This window comes from Myxocyprinus asiaticus, chromosome 2, assembly GCF_019703515.2.
Source record: "Myxocyprinus asiaticus isolate MX2 ecotype Aquarium Trade chromosome 2, UBuf_Myxa_2, whole genome shotgun sequence".
Classification (NCBI taxonomy): Eukaryota; Metazoa; Chordata; class Actinopteri; order Cypriniformes; family Catostomidae; genus Myxocyprinus; species Myxocyprinus asiaticus.
This window is the reverse complement of record NC_059345.1, coordinates 67,243,199-67,255,547: the sequence shown is the minus strand read 5'-3', so window position 1 is coordinate 67,255,547 and position 12,349 is coordinate 67,243,199. Positions and strand designations below refer to the sequence as shown.

Genomic DNA, 12,349 nt, shown 5'->3' with positions numbered 1-12,349 from the left:
GAAATGGATTGATTATCTGGAGTCATCAGAGAGGGAATTATCTGCTAATCTGCTAGCGACCAAGGTGGATTTGGAGCACGTTTGGGAAAAGTTGGAAGATATGGAGAACCGTAGCCGGCGGAATAATGTCCGTATTGTTGGAATTCCTGAGGCCAAACAGTGTCAGGATATGGTGAAATTCCTGGACGGGCTCTTTCCAAGTCTGCTTGACATAACAGGCCATAAACTGGAAATCGAGTGAGCTCACAGGGTTCCAGACAGGCCCCGATCAATTCTGGCCAAATTTTTGAGATCATCCGATAAAGATCTTGTTACACGAGGCAAGGAGTAAAGGAAGACTTTCTTGGAAGAACCACAGCATTTTCTTGTTCCCAGACTTTGTGAATTCGACAAGAGAGAAACGTGATCGATTCAAGGAATGCAAGAAACTCTTACATCAACGGAAGTTCGCTTTTGCACTGATATTCCTGGACAAATTGAGAATAGATGCTAAGGATGGCTGTAAAACATTCACATGTCCCCAGCAAGCCATGTCCTTTATAAAGTCAATGGAGTAAGTTATTTTGCAGTACTCACGTTGTAGCCGAATGGACCAGCTCGCTGAACATTCACTTGACCGTCCGAGGAAACTGAGCGCCTTTTTTGTTTCTTTTTATGCTTGTTCTGCCTGGCAGCTGGAGTTTGTTTTGTGGAATAACACTCCTTCGGGACAGTGTTGTGGATGAATCTGCATGTTCTTTGTGCTTATGCCTCCTATTGGCTGGAGTTTGTTTTGTGGAGTATTTCTTGCAGGTCATTGGAGTGATTAGGTCATTTGTTGTACTCATGTTGCAGCCGAATGGACTGGCTCACTGAACATTCGTTTGACTGTCCAAGGAATCTGAGTAGTTTTTTTTTTTTTTTTTTTTTTTTTTGCTGGTTCCGCCTAGCAGCTGGAGTTTATTTTGCAGAGTGGCACACCTTCGGGACAGTTATGTGGATGAATCTACATGTTCTTTGTGTTTATTCCACCTGTTGGCTGGAGTTTGTTTTATAGATTATCTTTTGTAGTGTAATTCTGTCTCACAAAATTTTTATAGAAACATCGGACTTAAGCAATCCGACAGCAAAGTTGTCACATTGACTCTCGTAGGCGTATATGGACTGTTTGAGTTTGGTTGGATGGACGCCAGTTGGCGCTGTCGTGCATGGGGTTAATGTGCACGTTTTTCTTTTTTCTGTTTGTTTTGTTCGAGGGGAAGTTCGGGGTTTGATTGTTGCAATAATGTTGGAATGTGGTCTTTATATTTTGTTTCTAATATTTTTTCTAATATGTCAAAATGTCAAATGTTAATATGAGTGGATTATCTCTCTCCACGTGGAATGTGAATGGGTTGGGACACCCCATAAAATGAAGGAAAGTTATTTCTCTTCTTAAGCGTAAGAAATATGATGTAGTGTTTCTTCAAGAAATGCATCTTTCCCCACAGGAAGCTGAAAAATTTGGAAAGATATGGGTTGGACATGTTTCCTTTAGTGCTGGCTCAAGTAAGAGCAGGGGAGTCATTACACTGATAAGTAAACATCAACAATTAAAATGTCTCAAACAGAGTAAAGATAAATTAGGAAGAGTCATTATCATTTTAGCAGAAATTCAGGAGCAAAGTCTTATTTTGGCTAATATTTATGCACCTAACGTCGATGATCAGGGCTTTTTTATTGATCTTGAAGGAATATTGAAAGCCGTTGGAACCCCTCATGATATAATATTGGGAGGAGACTTTAATCTATTGATGGACTCAATCCTTGATCATAGTGAAGCAAAGGTGTGTAAGCCCCCTAGAGCAACATTGATGCTTCACAGGATGTGTAAAAATCTTGGTCTTACAGATATTTGGAGACTTTTGAACCCATCTGGGAGAGACTTTAATTTTTTTTTCATCAGTCCATAAGATTTACTCAAGAATAGATTTTTTTTTATATCTAAGTCCCTCATTTCATCTGTTGTGGATTGTTCAATTGGAAACATTTTAGTCTCAGATCATGCCCTGGTGTGTTTAGAGGTGTTGCCACATAAGGAGAAAAAGAAATCATATAGTTGGCGCTTTAATGTATCCCTTTTGCAAAATCCTGAATTCCAACAAATGTTAAAGGCTGAAATCAATGTTTATATGGAGACCAACTGATCCTCAGTATCCTCTGTGGGTGTGGCTTGGGAGGCACTTAAGGCAGTTCTTAGGGGTCGGATCATACAGTATGCCTCATTCGTCAAAAAATCCAGTTGGAAGGGAACATTAAAAGTGCCGAGGCAGAGCTGAAGCACCGAATGTCATCTGATGGCCTCAAAGAATTGACCCGATTGAAATACAGATATAATACTATTTTGTCGCAGAAGGTGGAGTTTTGGCTATTCAGTGCAAGACAGTCATACTTTGAGTCTGACTTCTGGCTAGATATATAAAACAGAGAGAGTCTTTCTCTACCATTCCCTTTCTAAGAATTCTATCTTGATCTCTGTAGTTCCATGTCTTCGTTTGCTGATGAAGATATTAGAAACTTTGTGGAACCATTAGAACTTCTAAACTGACAACTGAGCAAAAAAAATTATCTTGATTCTGAGATAACTTTGGAGAAGCTTGGGCGAGGTAATTAAGGCCTTGCCTACAGGCAAGGCTCCGGGGCCAGATGGCTTTGCCGCTGAGTTTTTTAGATCTTATGCTACAGAATTGGCTCCACTTATGTTAGAAGTTTGTAGGGAATCATTAAAGAATGGAAAGCTTCCACCAACCAAGACACAAGCCTGGATCAGTCTGATTCTTAAAAAGGACAAAGATCCAAGCAAGTGTAAGAGATACTGTCCAATTTCCCTGATCCAGCAAGATGTTAAAATATTGTCAAATATTTCGGCTAAACGATTGAGTCTCTTATACATATAGATCAGGTGAGGTTTATTCGGGGCCGCAGCTCTTCTGATAACATTAGGTGTTTCATCAATATCATGTTGTCAGTGGCGAATGATCAGACTCCGGTCGCTGCCATTTTACTTGAAGCCGAAAAGGCATTTGATATGGTAGAATGGGATTATCTTTTTAAGATTTTGGAAATGTATGGTTCAGGAATACTTTTATTGAATGGATTAAGTTACTTTATAGACACCCTGTAGCGGCGGTACAAACAAATGGATTAATTTCAGATTATTTTACTCTGGATAGGGGCACCCGGCAGGGTTGCCTTCTTTCTCCATTATTGTTCTGTCTTACCCTGGAACCATTAGCATCCACGATAAGAAGGGAAGATGATTCTCCGAGGTGGTGGCAGGAGGTGTGGTGCATAAGATTTTGCTTTACGCAGATGATATTTTATTATTCGTCTCCGACCCCACTAGATCTATTTCTTGCCTCCACAGAATTATTAATTCCTTTTCTAAGTTCTCAGGATACAGAGTCAATTGGTCTAAATCCGAAGCTTTGGCTCTGACAGCGTACTGCCCGGTAGCGGCTTTTCAGCTAGGCAACTTCCAGTGGCCCAAACAGGGCATTAAGTATTTGGGTATTTTATTCCTAGCAAATTTGTGTGATTTAGTTAGAATTAATGTTGACCCTTTAATAAAAAGGTTTTCAAGCGATGTGGGCAGGTGGGCTTCATTACATTTATCTATGATTGGGAAGGTTAATGTTATTAAAATGAATTGTATTCCAAAATTCAACTACCTGCTACATTCTCTCCCTATAGATGTTCCCCTCTCTTATTTCAAGCAATTTGATAGCATAGCGAAGTCCTTCATTTGGAATAGTAAACGTCCCAGATTACATTTCAGTAAATTGCATAGGCCGATTGACAAAGGTGGGCTAGGCCTACCCAAGATTTTGTTTTATTATTATGCATTCGGTCTCAGACATTTGGCTCATCGGTCACTTCCACCTGAGAGAGCCCCTCCCTGGTTTTGTACTGAACAGGAATTTCTTGCCCCTATTTCGTCATTGTAAAGCCTTTCTATTAAACTAATTAGAGAAGTTAAGTTACACCTCATTATCTCGCATTTGCACTCGGTATGGACAAAAGTGTCCAGAGAGTTTAATTTGGATATTTATTTAAATGTTGCCTCGAGCATATGGCTGATCCCAAAATTATGTATTAATAAGTCCCCTTTCTGCTGATCAGAGTGGATTGTGAGGGAGGTTAATACGCTCAGTGACCTATATGAGAGTGGAATGTTGAGATCCTTTTAAAATTTGGTTCAACATTTTGGGATTCCCAGATCTCAGTTGTTTAGGTATTTACAGCTGCGCCACCTGCTATGTACTATTTTTGTGAGTAACATACACCCCCTAAAGCAGCAGATACTCTGGCAGTGGTGATTACTGCTTTTGGAAAAGGTCATGAGGTATCAGTGTATTACTCCCTGCTAATTCAGAGTCTGGGGGACAGAGCTTCAACTTCTCTCAAGAGATTATGGGAGAAAGATTTAAACTTGGTATTGGAGTAGGGAGTGTGGGCTAGGATTTTAAAAAATGTCAAGTCTGATCTAGAGATGCAAGGGTGCGCCTTATGCAATTCAAGATTTTGCATCAATTCTATTGGACCCTCTCTAGATTATATAGGCTAGGTCTTAAAGACACACCCACCTGCTGGCAATGCCAATCAGAAGATGGAGACGCAACCCATGTTTTTTGGTGGTGTGTTAAGATCCAAGAATTTTGGTTGAAGGTTCAGAGTTTTGTGTGTGATGTATTGGGCACTCAAATTTCATTTTGCCCTAGACTTTTAGGCGATGGGGCAGTCATCAGTAATGGGAATAAACAAATAAAAAATTGGGTCCTATCAAGTGTTATGATCGCCAGACAAGTCGTTTTAAGGGGATGGAAGTCGGCTGGAGCGCCCCCATTTCAGGAGTGGTACACGGAGATGGGGAGGGTGGCAACTTTCGAGGAAGTATCATCTAGAAGACTGGGGAACTTGGATGCATTTGTTGGGAAATAGGGCAACTATTTAGCTTTCTTGGAGGGCTCTCAGGGAGGGGCAGTGGAGAGAGAGGTATAGTTATAAATGTGTGTGATTATTATATATAATTGTGCTCAAAAGTTTGCATACCCTTGGAGAATTGGTAATATATGTACCATTTTTAAAGAAAACATGAGTGAGCAGGCAAAACACGTTTATTTTATTTCTTATGGGATTAATATTCAACTGTAGGTTATAACAGAATGGCACAATCATAAAACAAAACAAGGCAACAAAGAAAAAAATGAAATGACCCCTGTTCAAAAGTCTGCATACCCTTAGTTCTTAATACTGTGTATTGCCCCCTTTAGCCTCAATGACAGCATGCAGTCTTTTGTAATAGTTGTCTATGAGGCCCCAAATTCTTGCAGGTGGTATAGCTGCCCATTCGTCTTAGCAAAATGCCTCCAGGTCACGCAAAGTCTTTGGTCATCTTGCATGAACCGCACGTTTGAGATCTCCCCAGAGTGGCTCGATGATATTAAGGTCAGGAGACTGTGATGGACACTCCAGAACCTTCACCTTTTTCTGCTGTAACCACTGGAGGGTCAACTTGGCCTTGTGCTTAGGGTCATTGTCGTGCTGGAAAGCCCAAGAATGTCCCATGCGCAGCTTTTGTGCAGAAGAATGCAAATTGTCTGCCAGTATTTTCTGATAACATGTTGCATTCATCTTGCCATCAATTTACACAAGATTCCCTGTGCCTTTAGAGCTCACGCACCCCCAAAACATCAGTGAGCCACCACCGTGCTTCACAGTGGGGATGGTATTTTTTCACTGTAGGCCTTGTTGACCCCTCTCCAAACATAACGCTTATGGTTGTGACCATAAAGCTCTATTTTGGTCTCCTCACTCCAAATTACAGTGTGTCAGAAGCTGTGAGGCATGTCAAGGTGTTGTCGGGCATATTGTAACTTGGCTTTTTTGTGGAACTGGCACAGTAAAGGCTTCTTTCTGGCAACTCGACCATGCAACTCATTTTTGTTCAAGTATCGTCGTATTGTGCTCCTTGAAACAACCACACCATCTTTTTCCAGAGCAGCCTGTATTTCTCCTGAGGTTACCTGTGGGTTTTTCTTTGTATCCCGAACAATTCTTCTGGCAGTTGTGGCTGAAATCTTTCTTGGTCTACCTGACCTTGGCTTGGTATCAAGAGATCCCCGAATTTTCCACTTCTTAATAAATAATTGAACAGTACTGACTGGCATTTTCAAGGCTTTGGATATCTTTTTATATCCTTTTACATCTTTATAAAGTTCCATTACGCAGGTCTTTTGACAGTTCTTTTCTGCTCCCCATGGCTCAGTATCTAGCCTGCTTAGTGCATCCATGTGAGAGCTGACAAACTCATTGACTATTTATACACAGACACTAATTGCAATTTAAACCTGTGTTTGTCACCTTGTAGGTCTGTAACAAGGCCAAAAATTCAAGGGTATGTAAACTTTTGATCAGGGCCATTTGGGTGATTTTTGTTATCATTATTATTTAAAAAGGAGTCAAACAACTTTGTAATAATAAATGGCTTCATATGATCACTATCCTTAACCCTCTTGGGTCTGAGGGTGTTTTGGACCCTGGAGAAGTTTTGACATGCCTTGACATTTGTGCATTTTTCAGTTGCTTAAAAACATATTAATGGCTAAAGTCTGATAACACTGTATTCAGCAAAAACTGGGCTACAATAATATGTGAGCAACATGTATGTACATGTTTGTATTTGTGAGAAAATAACGTTTATGCATGGTTTTTGGAAAAACAAAAAAAATTAAGTCACTGAAATAAGGCCATATAACACATACTAAACATTTGTTCACAAGACTTTTGAGAACTGGATCTTGTAGCCTAGAGTTTTTGCTACAAAATGATGTGAAAACCATCCTGATCACTCATTCATACAAAATAATATAGTCATTTAACTTTTGCAAGACACTTTTAGTGTTAGAAAGGCCATATGCGAGGAGGCGTGGATGATCATGAATATTGATGTGATTCACACCTGAGGAGACAAAGACCCCTCCCCTGAGAGAGAATGAATGTGAGGAGACTTAATGACTGAATGTATTGTTTGTAGCTTATTCACAAAATCAAGTTTAAGTTAAAAGAAGTAATCTGCCTATACATTTTCTTTACATAATGACTTTACTTAAAAACTTTAGACCTACACTACCGTTTAAAAGTTTTAGATCTGCAAGATTTTTTTAAATGTTTTTTAAAAGAAGTCTCTTCTGCTCACCAAGGCTGCATTTATTTGATCCAAAATACAGCAAAAACAGTGATATTGTGAAATATTTTTACAATTTAAAATAATTGTTTTCTATTTGAATATATTGTAAGATGCAATTTATTCCTGTGATCAAAGCTGAATTTTCAGCATCATTACTGCAGTCTTCAGCGTCACATGATCCTTCAGAAATCATTCTAATATGCTGATTTACTAATATGGGCATATTTACAGCACATTTTACACATTTACACCCGAACAGATATTTGAAGCACAAGCTTCGTTGATGATAATGAGGCAGCATAAACACTAGTTAAAATATAATCTAAACATTCATATTATTTATATATCATATTACATATCATATTTATATCATACAGCATACAATTTAAATACCTGCTTTAGCCGAAACAACATTTAAATGTAACTAAAACTTGCCTGTTAGGACATATTTCAAATTTCAATACTCTGAATCCTGGCTGGCAAGTCTGGAAATAGTCCAAATAGTGGTAGTGGTGGGGGTTAAATGTTGATTCTGTGTGTATGTGTTTCGCTTTTCTTTGTTTATTGTATGAATCAATAAAAAATTGTAATCACAAAAAGATAACAAAATAAGGTGTTGAAAACATTTGCATTGAAAATTAATGGCAATGGGGTAGAAATATTTATATAAAAATAAGTCAAATATCAGATGAAAGATTTCAAAAGAATCACAAAATGAAATATGATTTCTGTAAGTCATCAAATACAAACGTCTTTTTTATGCTTCAATAACTGCTGCTGTAAGCCCAAAATAGCAAAAAACTTTATATCTGCTTTTACCTTAGGCAGTTTTCTAACAATGAGCCATTTTGTACTTGTCTGTGAGCTTATTTGTCTGAATAATCCAATGTTATATCTTAGATGCCAGAACAAAATATGCAGTGCTGCAGGAAAAGCATTCAAAACAAATCATCAAAAAATATGTTTTCAACTATTGATTATAAAATGATTATATTGATTATATATTGATTATATCTTGTCACAAAGGAGAGGATCTCATCTTTCTAATGACACCTAGACTGAGCTTCTAGTCCACTCAGAGGCCGAGATATTCAATGAAATAACGAGGGTGGTGCTTGAACTGATAATTAGACTGAATGTCTATGGACGAGCAAATCTGTGAGGGCTAACATGCTTTAGAGCGCCACCTACATTTCAGATCTGTATATTGTGATGGAATGTGATAGAGAAAAAATATCTTTGTACTAGTGCTTTCTGTCACCTAGTGGAATAAAATGAGACTTCAATTTGCATCTCTTTTTCTCTCCTAGTTGTTGCGAGAAATCAACCGAACAAGTCACGCTCTTCGGTTCCGGAGGCAGCTGGAGTTGAAGCCATACATCGCTGCATATTTCAACGAGCTGCCCACCGAGTTTACACTTGGAGACTCCAAGATGTACGGCAACTTTGAGAACAAGCAGCTGTTGAACGGACAGGAATACATCTTCTTTGTGTTGGCCGTGTTGGAGATCTCTGAAAATGTAAGTTTCATCTTTGTATTTTATTAGTTTTTACTATTCGATGTTCTGTTGCACTGAAAAGGTAACGGTCCAAAACATAGGCAGCAACATTATGCTGTTTTCTAAGACATAAATCCTTTGTGGAGAAAGCAATGCCAGAATGCATTTAGATGAGCTAAATGAAAAAATCCAAGATGATAGATTCAATGAGTTCATTCAGTGAAGGATTCATCAGACAGTGCACTTTGTAATGGGGCCCACATTTACCTCATTACTTTTTGAAACCCAGTCAACTTGTGTGTGTGTGTGTGTGGGGGGGGGGGGTGTATATGGGGGATTTTCACACTTTGGGGGTGGCGGTGAAATTTGTAACACTAAAACATCTGCAATTTTACAGCAGTCTCACCTAAATATCACTTTACCCAATGCTTACCTCTAGTTTTATTCATATATAATGATAATTTAAGTATACGGTCTACATTATGGACCTTTACTTCAGTCACTTTTTTTCCCAGCAAGATGTAATGCAGTCATGTGTTGATTTACATTTATGTTCTTGTTCTCAGCAGATACCTTAAACACATACTTTAACAGGTAGTTAAAGGGCAGTTCACCCAAAAATGAAATTTCTTTCAGTATTCACCCTCAAATCTGCATTAATTTGCCTATTTCGTAGAACACAAAAGGAGATGTTAGGCAGTATGTCTCAGTCACCATTCACTGTACCTGCATCTTACTTTCCATACAATAAAAGTGAAACTAACATTCTCCTTTTATGTTCCACGGAAGAAAGAAAGTCATACAGGTTTGCAACAACAAGAAGGTGTGTAAGTGATTACAGAATTTTCATTTTTGAGTGAACTATCACTTTAAGATTACAAGTCAAGACTCGACAGTTACATTAAAAATTACAATTTTAACAAATGAAATCCTGAGAGAACATTGCTTATATAATATGTATTTTAAAGATAGATTGATGATAATATTTTCATTTGATGTATTATTAATATTATAGTATTAATATTACTATCATTATTGTTTATTTATACAGTATATATATACAGGTGCATCTCAATAAATTAGAATGTCGTGGAAAAGTTCATTTATTTCAGTAATTCAACTCAAATTGTGAAACTCGTGTATTAAATAAATTCAATGCACACAGACTGAAGTAGTTTAAGTCTTTGGTTCTTTTAATTGTGATGATTTTGGCTCACATTTAACAAAAACCCACCAATTCACCATCTCAAAAAATTAGAATACATCATAAGACCAATAAAAAAAAACAAAAAAAAAAACAAACATTTTTAGTGAATTGTTGGCCTTCTGGAAAGTATGTTCATTTACTGTATATATACACTCAATACTTGGTAGGGGCTCCTTTTGCTTAATTACTGCCTCAATTCGGCGTGGCATGGAGGTGATCAGTTTGTGGCACTGCTGAGGTGGTATGGAAGCCCAGGTTTCTTTGACAGTGGCCTTCAGCTCATCTGCATTTTTTGGTCTCTTGTTTCTCATTTTCCTCTTGACAATACCCCATAGATTCTCTATGGGGTTCAGGTCTGGTGAGTTTGCTGGCCAGTCAAGCACACCAACATCATGGTCATTTAACCAACTTTTGGTGCTTTTGGCAGTGTGGGCAGGTGCCAAATCCTGCTGGAAAATGAAATCAGCATCTTTAAAAAGCTGGTCAGCAGAAGGAAGCATGAAGTGCTCCAAAATTTCTTGGTAAACGGGTGCGGTGACTTTGGTTTTCAAAAAACACAATGGATCAACACCAGCAGATGACATTGCACCCCAAATCATCACAGACTCTGGAAACTTAACACTGGACTTCAAGCAACTTGGGCTATGAGCTTCTCCACCCTTCCTCCAGACTCTAGGACCTTGGTTTCCAAATGAAATACAAAACTTGCTCTCATCTGAAAAGAGGACTTTGGACCACTGGGCAACAGTCCAGTTCTTCTTCTCCTTAGCCCAGGTAAGACGCCTCTGACGTTGTCTGTGGTTCAGGAGTGGCTTAACAAGAGGAATACGACAACTGTAGCCAAATTCCTTGACATGTCTGTGTGTGGTGGCTCTTAATGCCTTGACCCCAGCCTCAGCACATTCCTTGTGAAGTTCACCCAAATTCTTGAATCGATTTTGCTTGACAATCATAAGGCTGCGGTTCTCTCGGTTGGTTGTGCATCTTTTTCTTCCACACTTTTTCCTTCCACTCAACTTTCTGTTAACATGCTTGGATACAGCACTCTGTGAACAGCCAGCTTCTTTGGCAATGAATGTTTGTGGCTTACCCTCCTTGTGAAGGGTGTCAATGATTGTCTTCTGGACAACTGTCAGATCAGCAGTCTTCCCCATGATTGTGTAGCCTAGTGAACCAAACTGAGAGACCATTTTGAAGGCTCAGGAAACCTTTGCAGGTGTTTTGAGTTGATTAGCTGATTGGCATGTCACCATATTCTAATTTGTTGAGATAGTGAATTGGTGGGTTTTTGTTAAATGTGAGCCAAAATCATCACAATTAAAAGAACCAAAGACTTAAACTACTTCAGTCTGTGTGCATTGAATTTATTTAATACACGAGTTTCACAATTTGAGTTGAATTACTGAAATAAATGAACTTTTCCACGACATTCTAATTTATTGAGATGCACCTGTATATATTACATATCTATTAGAGATGTAGCTGTTTAAGTGTTTCTTTTCACCCTATAGCGGAGCAGTTCTGGTTGCACACAAGGCATTTTTATCTTTTTATTATTATTATTATTATTATTTATTTCCTATTTCTGCCTTTCTTGGTGCTGTATTTTTATAACGGAGTGCCACAGTATGAAAGGCGGCAAAATTAGATCACTCCAACGTTGTGCACTTCCAGTGTTGACAGCTTTGTTTATTATAAACAAGACCGATTGTTTTAATGCTTCGTTCGCTTATAGAGACGCGGTACAATGCCATTCTCATGTCAAATTAACAGGTTTATAGATCTGTAATATCTTAAGTAAATATGCGCGTCTTCGCTGCGAATGCTCACACTGAACTCAACAAGCGTTTCATGAGCAGCTGAAAGCAGAATTATATTAGGCCTACAATTGTATTAGAATAACTAATAATAACTACATTATTTTTATTATTATACCCAAGTATTATTTCTCTAATAATTTAATTAACTTGTACATGACATTTTATGGGATCTGGTTAAACCTTCTCTTCTGTCCACAAACACCTGGTGTCATAGGGTTGTTTAAGATTTATAAATAGAAACTTTTAATTTGAACAATTAAAGTGAATTTGGAGCGCTGTACATATAATACGGTCAGCGCACGTTACCAAACTGAAACTAATGAAACACGTCTGTTATTCTGTGCATGAGATAAGAATCGCCACACGTGTGATCACTCAGAACAGAGCTCCACACGAGCATCACGTGTTTTTACGTTATTTCGTGGCACGTGCTAATTTTGTCTCATCACATTCAATTCAGCTCACAACTTGAGTTTCTTCTTTTGCTGTGGTGCTGGAGATTCAGTATTGGCAGAGCCCGCTGACCCAAACTTACATTTCATAATAAAAGTATGTTGTTTTTCTTGCTACTATATGAGCAATTTAAGCTTGAAGAACATGTGCAGTCAGTGCACCA

At 38.3% G+C, this 12,349-nt stretch overlaps 1 protein-coding gene across 12 annotated transcripts in view; it reads left to right on the top strand.

The window, feature by feature from the left end:
• Positions 1 to 12,349, top strand: part of LOC127454472 (receptor-type tyrosine-protein phosphatase delta-like) — a 590,598-nt gene that overhangs the window by 509,989 nt on the left and 68,260 nt on the right. For all 12 annotated transcript variants that reach the window (XM_051721784.1, XM_051721752.1, XM_051721766.1 and 9 more), the window contains one exon: positions 8,518 to 8,727. In XM_051721784.1, coding sequence (XP_051577744.1) covers positions 8,518 to 8,727 — 210 coding nt within the window. The remainder of the gene's footprint in view (positions 1 to 8,517; positions 8,728 to 12,349) is intronic.